Below are 22,128 nucleotides of genomic sequence, written 5' to 3' on the forward strand. Positions count from 1 at the left end.
AGAGAAAGTGTGTCTGTGCGGTGAGCCAGTGCCCGAGCCAGTGCCCATGTGGTGAGCCAGTGCCTACACAAGTGCAAAATGATGACATGTCAAAAGAGAGACAAGGGGAGAGTCAAGATGAAGCACAGCAGAAACCAGGAACTGAGATGGTGCAATTGACAGGGAACCTCTCTCCACATCAGAGGTCCCTAGGATCAAATCCTGGTGAATCCTAGAGGAGAGAAAATGAGAAGAGAAGACAACACAGAGAGGAAAAACAGCAGGACAGGAGGAGGGGAAGGGGGAAAAATAAACAAATCTTAAAAAAAACAACAACAATGAAATGCTTTAAAAAATTGGTAACTTTAAGTATAGTCCTTTACTCTAAGCTTATAGCCTTACCTTTTGGCATTAAAATATCCTTTCTTTCATAAAATTATGTTGATAGTAAAGGATAATTTTTATAAGTGCTCTTACTTAGAAGAGTAAGTGGCTGGCAATCCTATATCATTCTCTCAAATTATTTTTAAGATTGTTGATCTTTGAAATTCTCAATCTGGGAACCACTGCCACGAGCAATAGAGGGGGGAGGGAAGTCATGGACTTGGTTTCTAGCAGGGCACAACTGAGTGGTCTAACCCAAAACACCCCACTCCTTGTCCACCAGGGAGGATACAGTGGCAGGGAACAGACTGTTCACTAGAAGGTGCTTTTTTTAAATAATAGTTAAAGCTGCGGGAGTGGATGTAGCTCAAGTGGTTGAGTGCCTGCTTCCCATGTATTCCCCCCGGTACCTTCTTAAAAAAAAAAGGTGCTTATCTTTGCTGCTAGTTTATGGCTTGCACAAGAGGAGTATAATTGGCAAGTATATACAGCAACTAACAAAACCCTCTACATCATCAGGATGACCTGGCCCAGTGACCTTTGGTGAACCCTAAAAATCACATGTATGTCCACTGCATTTGACCATCTCAAACTTATTCAAAATATTACCTCCCATTTTCCCCCAGAGAATATAAATTTGCTTTCACTCTGATGTCCTTACTTCTCTGGACTATGGTCCACACTATATACTGGACTGGGCTGCACACCTGAGTAAAGAGAGACAGGGGGGCTTTGCAGGGGAAAGCTCGCCCCACCAACTTCCACACCAGTTGAGCTCATGTTCCAACACACCATACATTGTATGTTAATGAGTTTAGGCTCATTTAAATTATTTTCAGATCTGTGGTATAGGACATTTTCTTAACCTTATAAAAGTTAGTCTTCAACCAAGTTGTTTCAGAGGACATTATTTATGGGGCACCATTCTCTGGAGGCAGAATACACGTAGACTTATACTTTGCATAAAAAGTTTCTCTACCTAACCAGTACATCAGCAAAATGATGTTGGTGACAAATTTCCATTCATTAATTCATTCAACTAAAATGAATTTGTTCAGGGAAGCGGACTTGGCACAGTGGTTAGGGCATCTATCTACCACATGGGAGGTCCGCGGTTCAAACCCCGGGCCTCCTTGACCCATGTAGAGCTGGCCCATGAGCAGTGCTGATGCGCACAAGGAGTGCCCTGCCACACAGGGGTGTCCGCTGCATAGGGGAGCCCCATGTGCAAGGAGTGCGCCCCATAAGGAGAGCTGCCCAGCACGAAAGAAAGTGAAGCCTGCTCAGGAATGGTGCCGCACACATGGAGAGTTGACGCAGCAAGATGACGCAACAAAAAGAGACACAGATTCCCATGCCACTGACAATAGAAGCAGACAAAAAGAACACGCAGCAAACAGACAGAGAGAGCAGACAACTGGGGTGGGGGTAAGGGGGAAGGGGAGAGAAATAAATAAATCTTTTAAAAAAGTAAAATAAATAAAATAAAATGAAATTGTTCCATGGTGGGGAAGAAAGCAGTCTCTGTCATTATAGTGCTTCTAGGGAAGACAAAGGCGGACACTTGAAGATACATGGTAGAGACAAAGGTTAAGCCAATAAATACAGAAATAATAATAAAGTTAAAGAGAAAAGTTTTTTATAAGCAAGAGTAACAGGGGTGACCTATTTTAATTGGATCTTCAGGGCGGCCATCCTTGAGAACAAGCCCAGTTAGGGAAGACTTGTTTTGGAAGAGGCCAGCATATTCAAAGGTCCTGCGGTATGAGTGAACTTGGTTTATTTAATAAACTGGTCAGTACAGCTGGAAAGTTATAAACTGGAAATTGGGGGTTGGGGGAATAGTGGCAAAGGAAGAAGAGAGAGATAAACAGAGCCAGATCCACGGGCTTTTTAAATTGCATTAAAACTTTAAAATTTTATCCTATAAATTCCAATTAGAATTCATTAACATGTTCTAAACTCTGGAGTATGGCAAATGATCCAACCCACATTTTTTTAAAAGTTGCTGACTGGATAATGGATTATGGCAGCAAGTGTAGATGCAGAAAGACCAGTGAGGAGACTACTCCGGAAGCCAGGTGAGTGATAACTGAAGGCGGATTACCAGAGCTCAGAGGGAGCACATTTATTGCCCATTTTGGCAATGGCCCTGGTTAAGAACATGGGTCCTAATGTCAGTCTGATGCACTTGAACCTGGCTCAGTCATCAGTTGTATAATTTTAAGCAGGTTAACTTCCCTCCCTAAAATTCAGTTCCTTATTTGTAAAAGAGGAATGATCATAGCTATCCTATCCATATATTCTGAAGATTGAGACAGCCTCTGAAAAGCCTCTGTCTCTCTGAGACATAGTAGGTATTCAAATGTGTTGAACCAATGAATGGCATTCCTAAGAATGCTTCCCGAACCTGCTTCTCATGTTTCCAATCTCATAGCCTCTTTAAAAAATTTCCCAGCTAGAAACTTTTCAAAAGTTTAAAGATGGTGATGGTGGGGACATTGACTGTTAATTGGGAGAGGGGGTCCAGGAGAAGAAGGTGAGCAGTGTGATGTCACAGCTTCTGGCTTGAAGAAGTGGATGGAGCCATGTCTGGACAAGGGGCAGGTGCCAGAGGATAGGTGGAGAGGAGAGTCAGGAACAGAAAGCGCTCGCTGTCAACATCCTTCTTGCGGAATTTTACCTGATTGTACAGTCCTGAAAGAGGAGGGACCTCGAGGAGAACAGGAGGAAGGGTGGGGTGGGGGATTCTACAGGTGGCCTTCAAGAATGAGAAATGCACATGTCTTCAGTTGTGCCTTGATGTGGTAGAAAATGGACTGTGGTTAACAGTACAAACGTGAGAGTGTTCTCTCATGAACTGTTACACCTGCCAATGGACAATGCTAGTACGTGGTGTTACTAATAGGGGGTGTATGGAAAAAGTACACCAAGTGAACGCTATGGACCGTAGTCAGTGGTAATAGTCTGATCATGTTTCATAGTCTGTAACATGTTCCACAGCAATGCAAGGTGTAGGTGGAGGGGTGATGTATGGGAATTCTGAAAATTACGCATGATTGTTTTTTAGGTTCACAAATTCTCTAATTTAAAAAGTTGATAATTTGTTTTATATAGATTTGAAGGTATCTAGCAATATACCTGACTCTCACTCAAAGCAACATAGGCTGCTATTCTTTGGAAGGTACTCGGGGATTATAGAAGGAAATTTGGCTTCTGAAAAGGATAGAAATAAAAGCTAGGAGGCCAAGTGAGTATCAAATTTATTTATAGATATGTGCTATGGGTACCTAATGACAAGGAGTGGAACCAGGACACCGATTATATCAGCCTTTTATTTTAAGATCTATCAGGAGTAAACCAACAGAAATATGGTCACTATTAGCTGTGGTGTCTTACATTGTAAATTCCCTGTTTATATCCAGAAACATTCCAGGAAACCTGGAAAAATATGAATGCCATCTACTTTTAATGCAAAAATTCAGGGAGACCCATAGAACCTGTAGGGCCATGAGAGGTACAGAGGTACGTTGGCAGGTGTGGCCTTGGGAAAAACCATGGGTGAAAATTCTCACATTGTCATTTGCTATCGGTGCGACCTTGTGTCAGTTATCTTGCCTCTCTGAGATTTACTTTGCCTGCATAATGAGAGCTGGAAGAATTATTGTAAAGATGCCATGAGCTAAGTGGTGGAGACTAGGTCTGCCTATTTCTAAAGTGGAAACACTCCCACTTTGCATTTTGGCAGGTGTAACAGTTTGTGTATGTGGTGTGTGTGTGTGCATGCATGTGTGCGTGCGTGCATGTTTGCATGCCCTTGCCTCAGTGTTTGCCACAATAAATCAGAGGCCACGACTGGGCTATGCCAGGAACGATGTGGAGGCCTGACAGCTTGACTTCAAGCTGAAGTCGAGGCCGATGGAGGGGAACTGGCCTGAGCTTGACCATGACTGGCGAGTGACTTACCCAGGGTAGAGTGGGTGTGGTGATTTGGAGCTGTATGTTCCCTTGCAACACATGTTCTTAAATGTAATCCATTCCTGTGGTTGGGAGCCCATTGTTAGGACCTCCTTGATAAGGTTACTTTGGTTAAAGTGTGGCCCACCTCAGTCGTGACGGCTCTTAATCCTATTATTGGAGTCCTTTATAACCAAAATGAAATTCAGACACAGAGAGAGAAATGCACAGGGGGAGCAGCCAGAAACTGAACATCCACCTGACACGGAGGAGAAGGGAGAGCCCAGGAGAGGACCCCATGTGGACTGCAGTGTGTCAGAGGAGATAAGGATCGAGTGCGGCTGCTGTCTTAGGGGAGAGAGCGTCACCTTGATGACCGCTTGATGTGGGTTTCTCTTAATCCCAAAACCATGAGCTGATAAGTTCCTATCATTTAAGCTGGCTGATTGCATGGTATTTGCTTTGGCAGCCTAGGAAACTAAAACAGTGGATGAGACTGAGGGGCTGGAGTCAAGGAGGTCCATTTGAAGGTTCCTGGGAGAGTCCAGGCCTATCTGAAAGTGATACACTTCAGAATTAAGGCCGTAGGGAGGGAGAAGAGGGGCCATCTTGATGGTTATTTTTGAGGTGAAGCTGAAAACATCTGAAGATGATCACATGTAGAACTAAGGTAGGGCAATCTCTCCCAGGCTTTAACTAGAGAAACTCAGAGGAATGTGAGTATCAGTGAAGACAGGAAAGAACGACAAGGAGGAGCAAATCCGAGGGGGCAGTTCTGTCTCAGGCGCGGGTGTGACTTGCTGCCAGGCCTGCTGGCGATGTTTCAGAGGGAGCAGGAAATAGACACCCCTGCGCTCAGAAGACAGACAGACAGACCAGGCTGCTGCCGCCGGGTTTGCAATTGTCGGTCGAGGATGGATCCGTCAGCCTGGAGGAGGCCTAGAAAAGTTACAGGTTTACCAGAGAATAGGAAGGATAGAAGAGATTGATAAGAATAAAACAGGGAAACGGACCTGGCCCAGTGGTTAGGGCGTCCGTCTACCACATGGGAGGTCCGCGGTTCAAACCCCGGGCCTCCTTGACCCGTGTGGAGCTGGCCCATGCGCAGTGCTGATGCGCGCAAGGAGTGCCCTGCCACGCAGGGGTGTCCCCCGCGTAGGGGAGCCCCATGCGCAAGGAGTGCGCCCCGTAAGGGGAGCCGCCCAGCGCGAAAGAAAGTGCAACCTGCCCAGGAATGGCGCCGCCCACACTTCCCATGCCGCTGACGACAACAGAAGCGGACAAAGAAACAAGACGCAGCAAATAGACACAGAGAACAGACAACCCGGGTGGGGTGGGGTGGGGTGGGGTGGGGGAATTAAATAAATAAATAAATCTTTAAAAAAAAAGAATAAAACAAAAAGACATGGGGTCTAACATGGTAATACCCATCCCCACCCCCAAAAGAAACTCGCCCTATAAACTTGTCCTCCACATACCTGGTCTTGTAGCAGAGTGCCTCCAAACGCCCAGATACAAGCAAAGACAAAATAGACTTCATAAACGTCTTTTGGGCTGTCAGAAGGTACATTTTCAGGAGTCAGCAAGCATTCCAAAAGAACACAAATAGTCTAAAGAACAAGAAATGGTTATTCATTTAGGGCAACTTGTTTCAAATAGTGGAATAAGTTCATTGGTCTTTTCCACAAATCCACTTTAGCTTTAATTATATAATTTTCCCCAGCTCTGTGATCTGCTATATTGGCAAAGAGAAAAACAACACTGCCATCAGTTTCTAAGTAAATAGTGGAAAACCTTTGTCACTTTTAACAAATTGATCTTCTTGGTGAAAATAAACAATTAACTAAGTTTTTTATTTCCCAATTAATAACCATTGTAAAAAAAAACAAAACAAAACCAGAAATACTATGTAGCTATTCTCACTTTTAAATAAATAATCAAACTATACATAGTATTCAATCACCCACTTTCCAATCCAAAAATATACTTTCTGTATCGATACATGTTGCTCTACCATCTCACTGGGAATGAATGTGTAAGATTTCACCAGATGGACAGGTGTTTTGCCATTTCTCTTCTGTTGCTCATTTACATAACCCACTTTCCATTAGTGCTTTGGCTACAACTCTTCCCACCTGTTATCATAAATTTAGAAAGTCAGACTGGCAGCCTTAGCCTGCGGTGGTATATTTTCTACTCCAAACTAAATTTAACCAGGGAAGAAATGCTGTTCAGGAACTTGTTCTTCCTACACTCGGGGTGGAATGGCCAAGTGCTCTGTTAGTCACAAACTCCCTCAGTGTTCAGGGCGATCAGGCCAGCCACGAGGGGAACGGGGTCTGCGGGAAAGGCCTTTGCCATACCACATAATAACCAGTATAAGCACATTTTTTGGCTAATTCTTTAAAGCACAAAAACATGTCACTATAATTAGCATTGCCATTATATCCTACAAGTTCGAGGTGCCCTTCCTCCAATCTTTTGATGCAACAATAGATGTATTTTCTTTTCTTTCTCTCATACATAGAGTAACGCAAGCTCTAATAAAGCAAGTCAGGACTGTGTGTGTGCCTTTCCTTCTTAACCGTGAAAGACAGGAAAAACCCATGGTAAATGTGGAAAACGCATCTTGGAAATAATCTTGAAACACTTTTAATTTTCACAGAGTTGTTTATATTTTTTATATTTTTCGATGATAAATTTTTAAATCTTCTCTCTTAACTTCTATTATTGTGTCTTGTACTATGTTTGCCAATTTAAAATTAAATTTTTAGTAAAACTAACTCACCAATTTGATATTGAGAAAAAGAACATTAAACGCTGGGGCTCTGCTCTTTCCGAGTAGAAGCCCTGCTCTCTAAGGAACTGCTAAGATCAAAACCAACAAGACTGAGGGGATCCATGCAACGCTCTCCATTGAGGTAAAAAATTCTCATGACTCAAATGATACTTCTATTATATTTTCTCCCAAACACAGTACTTGAAAAACATTTTGTTCCTTGTGCCAGCAATTAATAAAAACATACTTTAACATGTAATCGACCTTACCCAACTAAAAGTAAAGAAGTTTCATTTATTAGAAAATATGGTGCATTAATTTCTTAAGGGGACCATTTTAAGCTATTGTCTTTGGCACCCATTTTTGCCACCACAGAAAAGACCACTGTATAAAACAACAACTGCAAAGGAGCTCAAGATAAAACACCATTTCTAAATACTATGAAAGGAGGAAGTGAGAGCAAAAGTCATATTAATTCCTACTGACCTATTTCACACTACTCTTGAATGAAAAAGTTAGCACCACAGAGAATCACACAAATACACAAATCAACTTGAGAAAGAACACTATCATGCTTTTTGCAAGCATTACACCAGAGGAAGTCTAATTAGGCTAACCACATAATTAATTCATTATGAATAAATTCAGACCTGCTTTCAGAAATAAATTATACCTCAGATAATTACTGTTGAAGACTATCGTTTACTTAATTGGTGTGTGAATTATCCAAAAACCTGAACTTTCTCTTCTTATTATGCTTGTGACTATGTCTAATTTAGCTTCAAACAAATTTGGTAACACAGTAACTTAATGGTAACAAAGTACTTAGAAACCAATTTTGTTTCTATAGGGGGAAAAAAGGGTTTCTAATTGTAAACCTTTTGTGAAGTTTTATACTCAAAAAGGCTGGGGATACTTTTTCTTCCTGCTGAGATAAAGATCACAACCTACATTTCTGTGTGCTGTGAATTTTCTTTTGCTTCCATGACAACGTATCATATATACATATATATGTCTCACAATGAGGATCAGGAAAAATTTCTCCCGGGAAATTTTTTTCTCGCTTTATCTAGATTGGCATGCCCTGAGGAATATATTTGGGGCGGGGGGAATGGAGAGAAAAGGAGAGCAGAGTGGGAGGTCTGTGGCTGGTGGTTCCCACCATAAGTGGTAGAATGCAGAAGGTTGCTCTTATTCGCTGACTGACATTTTTATTTGCATTGATTTATTTAAATCAAAAGACATACTGAGCACCTTCTCTGGGCAAGCTACTTAGGAAACAGAAAAGAAATAAGACTGTTGGAATTTTGTTTTTCTAATTATGTTCAAACACTTTTTTTGAGAGGAGCACAATGATTCAATGAACACATACTCAGCACCTACTATGTGTTAGGAACTCTCTGAGCCTCTGGAGATACAAAAACACATAAAACATGGCTCTGTCCTCTAGTTCACAATCGTGAAGAAGACACAGACTGCAAACCCAGAATGACAACAGAGTGTGAGAAGTGCGAAAGAGGTTTGTAAAAAGCACAAGGGAACATGGTGGAGGAGGGTGGGGTAGCCGCTTGGGACGACCTACCAGTGACAGAAATCCTCCTGTCCTCTTGAGCAAGCAAAACCTTTCTGGCATCTTCATCTAGCCATACTGCCACATTGAGACTAGAATGTCAACAGCATAACCAAAGACAAACCTGCACTAGGCTATTCTCTGGAATGGACGTGATAGTTCTAAAGCTTGTTCTTAGCTTCTCCAAGCATGCAGGAACATATTTATCAAAGAGAATAGTTAAATTGGCCTTTTCTGATTGATGCTGCCTTCTGTCTATCCAACTGGCCACATACCTGAAAAAGAACATAGAAAAGCTTTTAATGAACGCTAGGTTTGAAAAGCAGAATTTCACCAAGTCAAAAGCTTTCCCCTTCAACACAGCTTGATGCAACACTTCAGGGACTTGTTGAGTGAGCTCATTCTGGTTCTCAAACCGCAAATATTTTTAAGTGGCCCTTTAAAAACTTGTTTTATGGTCATTTTTACCTTAATGAAAAGAATGTAGAAGAAACTCCTGATAGCACTTAGAAGCCAAACATAATAGAGAATAAGGAGGCCATTACCAAGTATTTACAAGGAAGTATAGTGTGTCATTTCCTAAAGGACAGAAACTATTTTCATACAGAAGGTCTTATTTATGAAAAGAGCTTGGGATTTTTCTTGATTAATCTTGACATCAATTATTTTGTAATGCGAAATCAGTTACAAACAAAAAAGTGAAAATTCTGTAGGGACTATTTCAAAGTCTCTCCTTTTCCACTGGGTTTATATAATTCTAACCGGATAGCTGGTAATGTGTTTTAAATAAGTGGCTCTTCTTTAGATACCTATATATAATCTGAGGCATATGAAATATTATCAATTTTAGTATATTAAGTATTTCTAACATATTAATAAAATAATATTTATCAATTAAAAAAGCATGATTTAGTAGCATCCACAGCAATCTCGGGGCTGAACTTGTATAATGTTAGATGAAAAAATAATTGTCCAAAACATTCCCAGTAAGATAGAAGCAGTGGTAAGAAGTTAGTGACATTAAAGTGGCAGTGCCTCCACAGACCAATATGGCCATTTCTGGCTTTATGCAAATTAAGTTTCATATTTTGAGTATCTCGGAAGAAATGGAGGGAAGATGATTTTCTTACAAAAGGTTTCAAGAGGGAAGTAGATGTGGCTCAACTGATAGAGTCCACCTACCATATAGGAGGTGAGAGTTCGAACCCAGGGCCTCTTGGTCTATGCACAGTGCTGCCACGCACAAGGAGTGCCATGTCACGCAGGGGTGCTGCCGTGCAGGGGAGCCCCACACACAAGGAGTGCGCCCCATAAGGAGAGCCGCCCAGTGTGAAAAAAGTGCAGTCTGCCCAGGAGTGGCACTGCACACACGGAAGTTGACACAGCAAAATGATGCAACAAAGAGAGACACAGATTTCCTGGTGCCTCCAAGAATGCAAGCAGACACTGAAGAACACACAGTGAATGGACACAAGAGCAGACAACCGGGGGGGCGGGGAGGGGAAGAGAAATAAATCTTTAAACAAAAGGCTCCAAGAGAGTTTTACTAAATAGTCAACTATGTCTGCACTATGGTTAGATTTATAAAGTGTCTACTCTCAACACATGTTCGGGTCCAGGAGGAACGGTTTTCAGTTCAAGTCCTGTTGCACGATGGCTCCTCGAGAGTGTCCCTGGGTGCAGCTGACAGAGCCCCACGCAGCGGAGGAAAGCAGGTGTTAGTAACCACTCACAAAGGTGTGCAGACACATCCTTGCTCTCAGAGCTTTATTTTATGCACATCAGCTGCCAGAAGTGAAATCTTAGTATGCACAGCTTATTGTGGAAGAGAAAGAGACAGAGAGACAGAGACAGAGAGACACAGAGAGATGGGGCGGGGGGGCAGATTACATAGGGAGAGCAAATCCAGAGTCAGACAGCCTAGATTTGCACCACAGTTCCACCATATTTTTTTAACTGTGTAATCTTCAGCAAGTTGCTTAACCACTCTGTGCCTCAATTTTCTTATCTTTAAATGGAGATGATGGTAATAGTACTTTCCAAGGCTGTGACAATTAAATGAGCTTACATGTATTAAATGCTTAGATTAATATCTGACACATAATAAATTCTCAGTAAATGTTACTTGTTAGTACTGAGTTGGAATTGGGAGAATTGGGTTCAGATCCTGCCTGTGCCACTCTAGGTATTTCCTAAAGGCAATGATTCTGGGGACAAGGGTTGGTGGCCAGGGCTCTGAGGTCACAGCAAATTCAATCCCCAGTGGCCTGTAAGGTGTCTCCCTGCTGTCTGCTGAGGAGAAGGCCTTGCAGGGACAACCAGGAGCAGCAGCCTTAAACACAGTGCACAGGAGGGCATGGGCTTTGCACTCTGGGGGCCATTGAGCCACATCAGCAACAGCCAGTGCCAAAGGGGAAAACTACCAAACGGTGTGAATGCATAAATTACCTCCACAAGCAAGAGCTTCTCCAGCAGGAAATGAGCTCAAGCAAATCAAGGGACCTATAAGGCCTGATCCCACCAAAAATACAAATGAGCGCCCCTAGGGCTCAACCACACCATACAGCATAAAAAGAAACTCTAAAAGACAGCAAATGTAGGAGCTACTATTCAGCAACAGCAAAAACTGAAGATATAGCTCTGCATTTGTCTGCAGTTCTTTGCACCTCACTTCATAAAAAAGTAACATTCTCAAAACATGCTCTAATTTGGACATGACCAAATGCAGCTATCACATGACATACAATTGAGGATGGCATGTGAAAATGGTCCCTTCCCAGCCTGCAGAGGAGGTCACCGACATCATTTCCCTGCCTCAAGAGATAGCTTCATCAGGATGGCTAAGTCTTAATGTGAATATCTTGGTCACCAACAGAGATTCTTTGGCTCTTTAGCTTTTGCAACTTATTTCCAAATAATCAGCTATGCTGTCCTCCTCCCCCCACCTTACCCCGAGAAGAGATACAGATTCATTGAATAAGGTCTAAACCCGTGTGGTTTGTGAAAGCAGGTGGGTAGCCAAAGTTTTCAAGTCTCTCTGCTCGATAGTCTGGGGTTGGAATCCTGTTATAGGCCAGCAGGAATTCAGACTTCTTGACCAATCACCCCTCACAGCAAGCTTTAGGTTCTCTGTTGGCCACAGAAGCCTCAAGAAATGGCAGAAGGTATGGACATGGTGATCAGTACGGTAGGTTGACTACTTCTGAATCTGTAGGTTTACAAGCAATCTGGTCCTAACCTTGGAACCTGTAAAGGTTATCTTATAAGGAAAAGCATCTTTGCAATGTGATTGAGTTAAGGAACTTGAGATGGGGACATTATCCTGGATTATCTGGGTGGGCTCTAAATCCAATCAAATCCTTCCAAGAGGGAAGTAGAGGGAAATTACACACACAGAGAGAAAAGGAGATGGTGAGGTGAAGGCTGGGGCAAATACTGGAGTGGAAGGAGTGCTGGCAGCCTCCAGAAGCTGGAAGAGGCAAGGGATGGATTCTTCTAGATTGCCTGGAGGGAACCTAACACGACCAACGCCTGGACTTTGGCTCAGTGGTACTGGGTTGACCTCAGGTCTCCAGAACTGTGAGAGAATTAATTTCTTTTAGTTTTCAGCTACCCTGTTTGTGGTCACTTGTTTCAGCAGCCACAGGAAACTAATACCTACAGCATCCAAAAATGAAAGAAGGATGAGGGGACAGTTGTGGTCCCTGGATTATAAGGATAGAAGACAACAAGACTGTCCAATGCAGGGGGGAGAATTAGTGCTAAACAGTCAAAAGAACAATTTAAACTCAAGCAGTTAGAGGCAAGTGTGTAATCAAAGGCTATGTCTCCCAAAGTTACCTACCAGTGACCTCTTTGGGAATCAGATAAAATTCTAGAGATAGTTCACCTTTTCTTGTCGTTTATTCACAAGGTCAAGGCAAGTGATACACAATTTGATGGATCCAATTTTCAGTGTTATTCTCACTTTTCCCCTTTTAAATTATTCATTGCCTATGTGTTTTATGCATTCTGTATATTTCCATTTTTATTAGAAAATATCAGCAATGATCTTAATCTTCAGAAATTTTATTTTAATATCTCTTTCTTTCTCTATTTCTAAAGACCTTGACAGACTCAGATGCTCTAGGAGTTTTCTACTACTGTGAAAAATACTTACCTAGAATGCAGGATTAAAATAAAATAGTTTTTGATTTCTACAATTAATCATATGCTGATGTGATTTTAAGGATGTTGTCTAGCCCTACGTAGTCCATACCTGTAAAGTGTGTGCATAAAATTTGTTTAAAAAATAGCTCTGTGAATTTTAACAAAAATACTTTGAGAATAAGTGGTAATGGCACTATCTTTAGTTCTTAAATAGTACCCCACAGATACTATGAGCATAGTATTTAATAATCTCTTCTACCTACAATATCTTATCAATTCCCCCAGTATAAATAAAAAATATATGTATTTCCTAGTTCTGTTCATTGAAAAGACCTAAAAGTAATGACATACCAGTAGCACCTGCCATGCCTTTGAGCACATCTGGCATCTCTATTTTAGTTTCTAAGCACCATACCCTATACCGACAGGAACCCAGACTCCTTGGAGAATGGTTTATTCAGGTTTAGAGTAAGGAAAGTCTGAGATGAGTCAGAAGCATCTTCTTTAGAAAGCCAGAGAGCAACATGCTCAAAAATTTAGGACAGATAAAAAAGAATATAGGAGGAGCTGGCTTGAAGGGACTCCCATTGGCAAGATTATTGTTAATTTGAGGATCCCCAAGAAAAATCCTGGTAATGGATGATAATCCATTGAGTCCATGAGCAGAATGTGATAAAGGAAGGAAAGAAGATAAGTAGGAAGGAAGGAAGGAGGGGAAGGGAAGAGGAAAGGAAAGGAAAGGAGAGAGAAAGGAAGGAAAGAAAGAAAGAGGAAAGGAAAGGAGGGAGAGAATGTTTTTCATTACAAAAAAATATCAGCTAATGAATTAAGAGAGATGATTGAATTAGGAAAACACCATTTTGCCACCACAAATGGGTCCTTCTGGGAAACACTTAGCTTGTTCTCTTCAAAAATGTAAATGTCATGAAAGAAAAGGCAGGGGGGGATGTTCTAGATTAAAGGAGATAATAGAGACATGACAAGCAAACGCAATGCATAAATCTTGTTTTGACGTTGTATTTAAAAGGAAAGTTAAGGAGGACATTATTGGGATAACAGTAAATTTGAACAATGATGCTTATTGCATAATTATAGAATCAAGGATAAATTTCTTGTGTTCATATAGGAGAATATTCCGTCTTTTAGGGGATAAATGCTGAAGTAGTTAGGGACAAAGTCTCTTAATGTTTGCAACTTATTTTCAAATGATTCAGCAAAAAGAAAAGAAACAAGTCAGTGCACATGTGTGCATGGGTGTGTGTGTGTGTGTGTGTGTAGAAAAGGAGAGAGTGACTGAAGCAAAATGGTAGCAATTGGTAATATGTGGAAAAAGGTATAAGGTTGTAGATTACACTACCTTTCCAGGTTTTCTATAGCTTTAAACACAAACACTTTAAAATATTAAAAAATCAGGGAAACCTAAACTTAAGATTTTGGTTTGTAAAATGAGGTTAATAATTTCATTGATCTTGGAAGGTGATTAAGGATTAAATAAGCCCAACACATGTAAAGCTCTCATATTATTATCATGACAATATAAGTAACATAGTAAAGGTTCCAATAGATATGGATTGGGAAAAAAAAAACCAAAACCTCCTAACCTGAAATAGCCATTTGAAGTTTACTGAAAGTTTCTGGCAGTGGGATGTGAAAAGATAAAAACAGAGCAGATTACCATTATTTGGGGAAATAACCTGGGTGGACCCTTTGGTTACACACATGAAAATTAAAAACCTACCCAGTGATGGCAGATAAAACAAAAAAACTCCATAAAAATAAAATCTAATGGTGAACACAGAGTTAAATTCTCTTAGGAAAGTGAATCTGTGTCTCTTTAACCAACTTATGGCCTTGGGCTTACTGGATAAAAGTATTTCTTCAAATAGGGATTTAGGACTGCACTTGGTGTCTCTCCGCAGGATGTTCCTGAGGTTGAATTACACGGGCTTTGGGAACCGTGAGGTTGACTATTGATATGAGACCAAACCTGGTGAGGGGGTGAGGGTCCCCTAAAGGCAACGAAAGCTGCTCCTTGCAATGGAGAGAAAGAACCATAGTGGAGGGCTAAGAACAAGAATGAGGAGGCTCAGAGATGCGCTGTCAGCTTGATCCCAAAAAACAAACTTTCCAGGAGACAGTCATAATCCCAGTTGGAGAAAGGAGCCATTAAGCCCAAGAAGAATTCTCTGTTTTAGACTTTTTTACAAATCGCTCCTTTCTCCAGCCAAATCTAATAAATCCTTCTTACACACAAAGGCCTGGGAATGGCTTTTCTTTGTTGTAGAGTTGAGGGATGGGACTTTTAGGGAGCAAATTGGTATACAGAGAACGAATGAGTTGGAGATGTGCATCAGTCAGGAGTTGGGCAGGAGCAAGATATCACATTCCAATTAGGAGAACGGGAAGGGTCAATAACAAGGTTAGGAAAGCTGCAAGGACGAGGGCCTTCCCTCCGTGGGGTGATAGCAGAGCCCTGCGGGGACAAGAGAATGAAGGACTGTGGGGACCTGGAGGGGAAGAACCCTAGGGAGAGACTTTTATAGGGGCTGTAACCTGCAGTTGAGAACACAGACATTGGCTGTGACTCTGGGGGGAACCTGGGAAATAAGCAACCTGACCTCACTGCCCTCTCGCTCTCTAATCTCCCTCCGGGGCTTGTCATTGGCCAAACCCACCCAGAAGCCAGAGGGATGACCCATGGATGTGGTGCATGCAGGACAGTCTACTCCTGCACAGAGCAGGCTGAGAAGGTGGAGAGAAGACTGGAGAGGCTAATAGAAGACATCTGACCTAGGAAGCACGCCAAGCACAAGCACAGGTTCACCTGCAGAGCTCTGGTGTACAGACAGTTCAGGAGGGGAACGCTGGAGGAGAGAATGTGTAGAGAGGGTAAGCATTTGATGAGCAAGCAGTAGGCCCAATGAACCAGCTCTAAATCAAGCATCACCACATTTCCTGCCTGCATATTACATAGACAAACAAGCATACAGATGCCCACTGCATAATGTGTTCACGCCTAAGTGCTCTATAGAGCGTGTATTATCATTTACCCACTTCTTTAACAAGTTCCTAATGTGGACAAGGTGAGTGAACAGGGGTAACGACCAGGGGAAAATGTCAAAGGTATACAGGTGCTGATATGATGACCTCTAAATTAGCCCTCATTAATAAGTTTTAAATTGTATTGCTAATACCTTGTTCAAAGGACCAGACATTTTACCATTTTTACAAATACTCACGGGTTCCAGCCCAAATCTTGCGGGTTCACATACAAAATGCCAGCTCTGGAGACAGTAGCCGGGGTTGCCGTCCGTAAGTGATGGATCTCAAAGAGAAGCCGCATGGAGGCGGTGAGGGCCACGCGCTCGTTGCTAGCCAGCGTCAGCACCTGCACAGGCACACAGCAAGCAGGGGCACGCTGCACCTGGCTGCCCGGGCCGTGCTGCCCACTCACCATCATGCAAAGAAGTACACAACCCCGGGGTGAGGCAGCCAAAAGCTATGTGTTCACCACCCTGACTTAGACATGCAGGGCGAGTTAAGATTTAAATTCTTTCCTGAGGGAGCTGCCTGACCCTTGAGGAACAAACTTGCCAAAACAGACTCATGAATGCTGATCTTTAAATAACTGTGGTGATTATGACTAAGCCAAATATGAGACGTTTAATCTAAAAGTTGATTACACAATAAAGGCCCTACTACTACAGGAAATGAACTTCCTTTAGAATCTGAAGCAACACAATTATCAGCTGTCCTATAGAAACTCATACAAGCATAAAGTTCCAAAATCTGTATCTTGTGATAAACAGTGTTTTAGTTCAGAAACTGTTCATTCAAGGTGGTTATAATTCTTCTCTGTATTGATGATCATTATTGATTTATCATCATCTCCTGACCCCTACAAAAGACCATGCTTTGTTTAAGCAGGAGTTTCACAGGACTGTACCTTTTGTTTTTGCAGGGAATGTTGGATTAACCACAGAAAAACCCTTGGGAAAGCATCCACCCTCAATCTGTAGCTACAGGAACTACTTATTTCAAGAGCTAACCACCTCCCCCAATTAACACGCTGCACAAACCCATCCTTTTATTGTCCACATATTCCGTTCTTAATCAAAGATAATGTAAGAGGTAAAAATGTATGCCTTGCTCACAGAAAATGGTGAGATCGGTATGAACTAAAGTCTTAGATACAAATCTAACTCTCAGTAAAGGTTGTTAAATTTATAGACAGGAAGAATGTATTCCCTTCAACTGTTTACCACTGAAATTCAGGGAATTATCAGAAAAGTACCTCTTATCAAAATAGTGGTTACATAAAGAACACCAGGTTAATGATTGAAAACTAGGATTAATACGAACAAGTGGATGGAACTATTAATACACTCACAAAGTTATATTTAAGATTTCGCATTCAAATGTTACCTTATTATCATCCATGACAGTATTTAGTGATTCAATCCACATGGGGTCAATATCCCCATCCAGGACTATCCATTTTGGTCCATCGTGCATAAGATTAGCTTGTTCTCTCAGAATGGATGAGAAGAGACCTATGAATTAGGATAAACAATCCTACTCTATCATGCAGTTGAGAGCTGTTTATGTCTAAAATAAATTTGTATTATTTCTCCTGGAAGTTCTTTTACTACATAAATGAAAGCCATTTTGCTGCCTCTTTCGTATGAGTATGTAAAACACCTTTTGAGGTACATTTGTTCGGCATCTATTTTAGGCCACATTTAGCTTATCTTCCCCAGTGTCCATTTTTCTATAACAATATTCAAGGGACATAATTCTAGAATTAAAGCATTCAGCAGCACTATACATCTCTTTGAGAAACTTGGTCATTATATTAAGTTACCATTACTTAACAAGATGTATAGATAAAAATATCTTAACTCTAAGGTCCTTTTTGCCATTGCTGCATATCTAAGCATTGTGTGTGCTCAGTGGTGTATTGAAGAGTTACCAATTTTTAAAGTGTAAAGTAGCATGGTGAGCAAAAACAGTTTCAGTGCATGTGGAAGGTCGCATTTCCTCTGTGAAGTATTCTGTGCAAAAATAAGTGACAGTACATAGTAGAACCTGTCACCATGATTCACAGGGAAGCCAGCAAACTTTTTATGACCACTGATTTGAGTTGCTTTTAAAGATTTTTAGCATAACAGATACCATTCCTCCCCCTTCATGGTCTTCTATAATAAGCAAGGCTACGAAAGTTAATATTGATTGTCTCAAAAATAAAGGGAACAGTGTTGACAAGGTAAGAGGATGAAGAGTGATGAGTTGTGCTACCTTGGACAGGGTCACCAAGGAAGTCTCTGATGTGACATCTGACCAGATGCTTAACATAAGGGAGCAAATCATGCAGATATCGGCCGGAGGAGTGTTACAGATGGAGGCAACATCAAGTGCCAAGGCCCTGCGGTAGGAAGATGCTTGGCATGGCAAGAAGACCAAAGTAAATGTATTATAGTAAGCGAAGGGCAGAGGGCAGGAAATGAGAAGAGAGATGGAGAGAGGCAGTCTAATCACATAGAGCTTGTAGGACACAGAAAAAGTTTGGATTCTAAGAGTGATGGGGACTGACCGAAAATTGAAAGCAGAGAATTGGTATTTTGAAGGCAGTCCTGTATCTGCTCTGCAGGAAATATACTGCAGGGTGATCAATGAGGGGACTACTGGTATAGTATAGGCTAGAGGTGATGGTGGCTTAGACTAACGTGGCAGCATGGAAAAGGTGAGAGGTACTGGAATTCAATGCATATTTTAAAGGTAAACCTATAGAATTTGCTGTAATGTTGGAGATAGGGTGTGAAAAGGAGAAAAGCATCAAGGATGATGGCAAGGTTCGTGTATTTACTGAAATGGGAAGTGAAAAACAGATTTTAACAAAGGAATTTGCTTGGCTGCAAATATTTTCAGGACTGGAAACATACCCCATTGACCTTTGTACCCCAACACCTATAATAGTGCCTGCCTGACCAGGGCTGCCACTTGATACTAGAGATTTTATCAATATCTCCTGAGGAATTCATGTTGACCTCTCTGCTGATTTACAGGTAGCCCTGATGTAATCTGCATAGGATAAAATACCCAGCTCTGGGTACAAATCTGCTGAATACAAATCAACCACTTACTCAAATCTATTTTTAATTTATAGGTTATAAATGCTATTGTGATCTGCTCAGTTTCTAATGATTCCAACACATAAACAGCAAATCTGTGACTATGACTAAAATGGACTCGCACTGAAAAACTGCTTTCTGGGTAGAAAAAAAGAGAAATTTTTAGCACTTCAACAGGGGCAGATATTACTTGCCATCTTTCCATTCCCGAGTAGCATGATGTATGAAACCAAAGAGTTCATCTGTTGTCACAGCTTTAGGGTTTAAGTCATTCCAAACAGGTTTCTGTTTCATGTTAACATATGTTCGGTTCAGTGTTCTCAAAATCTAAAAGAAAGAAGGGAAAAAGCTATGAAAATGAATAATAATTCAAGCCAAAGGGAAAGTAAGACCCCTGAAGGACTTTCCTTATTTACTGTATGTTCCTAGATTTTCTGCGTGGGAACTGAGATTGAAAATGGGGAGAATCTACATCTGTGTATTTCCATTGCTATCTTGAAAAATTTAATCCCACACTCCCTTGGGAACTTTGAACCATTTAGTCTTATAATAAGCTGCTTTACCATCTGAGATCTTAGCCATGTATTCAAAGTGAACACTATAGAATAAGCATTTGCACTCATGTTTATACCTGCCCGTATTTAGATCAGTTGTTCCTCAAAATTTAGCATACATCAGGATCACCTGGGGGGCTCATTAAGAGAACTGGTATTTTGAAGGCAGTCCTGTGTCTGCTCTGCAGCTTGCTGGGTCCATCCCACGATTTTCTGACTCAGTAGATCTGCAAAGGGGCTGATCAACTGCATTTCTAACATGTTCCCAGGAGCTACCAAAGATGTTGGTCGTGCAGGCTTAGAGACCCAGTGTTGGCCAGCAGTGATTCAAATGGAGACAGTCATGACTGGGGATGGGTAAAGGCCAGAAGCCACTAAACAGCCAAGAAGGCACAGGACGCTGCCCTCCCCACCCCCAACAAAGATATGTCTCACCCATAACATCAGTAGGGCCATGGCTGAGAAACCCTGATCCAGGTAACTGAGGAGAAGAAACCATGAGGCTAGAACTCACATGGAAGGGATTCAAAATATGTCCATTTAGTTACCTGATGCCTTAACCCAAATATCTGCCCTAAGTATCCCATTTGCTTTCTCCTGAAAAGCTTTCTCCAAAAGGCTTTTGTTTTAGAAATTTATCATCCTGACCTACTCACAGGGGTTTTGAAGGACTGATAAACAATTGTCAAATACTTTGGAATAATACGGTGGTAAATAACATGGCCCTGAACTTCAGGGTTTTGCTTTATCAGTTTAAGTAAATGTTGAATGGAAAGGAATTGGCGACGATCGGATGAAAGAAATGGGATGCCTTAGGAATATTAAACGTATTTTTAGAAACCATTAATCTCCTGGAAATTATAGAAATTATCCTTCCTTGAACCATGGCCCACATCTGAAACTAACTTTAACATAATAATTATAGATCTATCAGTTATCTACTTTAATATTTCAATTATTACATTTTCACTAGAAAAGTTCCTATATAGAGCTTCCCTTTACAATTGTTTCAGCTTGGATTCTGATCTAAAAACTGGCAAGTTCTATATAAACCCATGTTCTAAAGTCTCATGCCCTCTCCATTATTTTTAGTCGTTGACTACTAAATATGTTTACAACCAAGCACCCTGAACTAAAACCATGTAGTTCATCTTATACCTTCTGCCAACCAGGAAAATAAGTATGTGGCCAGGACTGTCAGTAAGATCCAAAAAAATCAAGAGGTGACCTAAAAATGGGGATAATAATACCCAGAGCATAGTATCCACTCATAATACACCTAGCATAGCATATGGTAGGTGCCTCCAAAAGGTGGTTTCTACTGCCTCCCTTTTTTTTCCCTCAAGTTTTCTTTTGGTTCCATAGAGGGCTTTATTTCTGAGGGAATATTTAAGGAAAATATTCAAGTTTGTTTTACTTAATGATATGGGGAGGAGAATCTAGGATGGATTGGGAAAGAGAGTTTTGCTTAGGTATGTGTAGAGCCAGTCAACTCCTGTAAGTCAGATAATATCTTATTCCTCAGTCTCTTGGGGTGTTTGCCTTGGATGAAAGAATTCAGTTACAATTAAATGACTGAGAGGCATGAAGTAGGAAGTCAAATATCTCAAGTCCCATCTTGGTTTAATTGTCCTGTGTGACTGCAGTAGCCTCTTCAATCTGCTCTCCTCCACCCCCAAAGGGAAAACAGTGCCAACCAATCCAAGAGAAACATTAGTGTCTCGGCTTCTCCCCCAAAACTCTAATAGGCTTCACTGAGGGGAACTCTTTTATAGCACTGAAAATTGGCCAAACAACAACAAAAAGCTGTTCCTTCCACGGCTGAGAGCAAACAGGCCATTACTGTACCTTACTCTTTCCTGTGCCTGCATTTCCAACCACGAAGACAGAGTGCCGTATGGCCAACAGTTCCTCAAGCTGGACGACCTGCAGATCAGACAGTGGGTAATAAAAAGACATTCTGTCCAGTTCTTACTCCTTTACAAGCCAACCTCATGTTCAGAGGAAGTGACTGTAGAGCACAAGTGCATTAGGGAAGGCTGGGTGAAGAGTGCAGGGACTTCCCTGCATATTTATTTGCAACTTTTTATGCATCTGTCATTATTTCAAAATAAAATAGACAGGAGGAAAGTAAAGTTTCTTCTGGGTGCCCCACAAAGAACACAGGAGAGAAATTACTGAAGCAGGTGAAGTAAAGTACTGCTCATAGTTTTCATGAGCTCATAGAAGGGGTTACTGACATAGTTGATGACACCTCACGAAGTTTTGAACAAAAATCTCATATGAAATAGGAAATACCATCCACCACTAAGTAATGATTTATAGCCCTAAAATAGTTTTAATGTCCATGAATTCATTGAACTCCAGTTGATGCAGGCATGAGCACAAGTCTTTGATTTGTCCAAAAACATCCTCATAAGTTATTCCGATATATTTTGACACTTCTCCCCACTAAAAGCAAACGCTAATGGTTTCACTCCCAATTTTCTCTGAAATGGAGTGAAGAGTGAACCAAGAAGAACCAGTAAGTTTCATAAACTAATTAAAGGCACTTTTACATTTAAAACCAGGACTTAATCATATCTGTGTTTTCACCTTCTCACAGAACAGATAACTAAAAGAACT

The 22,128-nt window shown here is 41.2% G+C and overlaps 1 protein-coding gene across 1 annotated transcript in view; it reads right to left on the reverse strand.

Annotated features, from left to right (window-relative positions):
- The window catches only part of DNAH11 (dynein axonemal heavy chain 11), a 372,691-nt gene that overhangs the window by 173,528 nt on the left and 177,035 nt on the right, over positions 1-22,128 (reverse strand). The window contains exons 39-44 of the mRNA XM_071215123.1: positions 21,352-21,429; positions 19,144-19,276; positions 17,244-17,371; positions 16,058-16,206; positions 8,794-8,944; positions 5,799-5,930 (exon numbers count right to left, since the gene is read on the reverse strand). Of these exons, the coding sequence (XP_071071224.1) occupies positions 5,799-5,930; positions 8,794-8,944; positions 16,058-16,206; positions 17,244-17,371; positions 19,144-19,276; positions 21,352-21,429 (771 nt within the window). The remainder of the gene's footprint in view (positions 1-5,798; positions 5,931-8,793; positions 8,945-16,057; positions 16,207-17,243; positions 17,372-19,143; positions 19,277-21,351; positions 21,430-22,128) is intronic.

This window comes from Dasypus novemcinctus, chromosome 5 (genome assembly GCF_030445035.2).
Source record: "Dasypus novemcinctus isolate mDasNov1 chromosome 5, mDasNov1.1.hap2, whole genome shotgun sequence".
Classification (NCBI taxonomy): domain Eukaryota; kingdom Metazoa; phylum Chordata; class Mammalia; order Cingulata; family Dasypodidae; genus Dasypus; species Dasypus novemcinctus.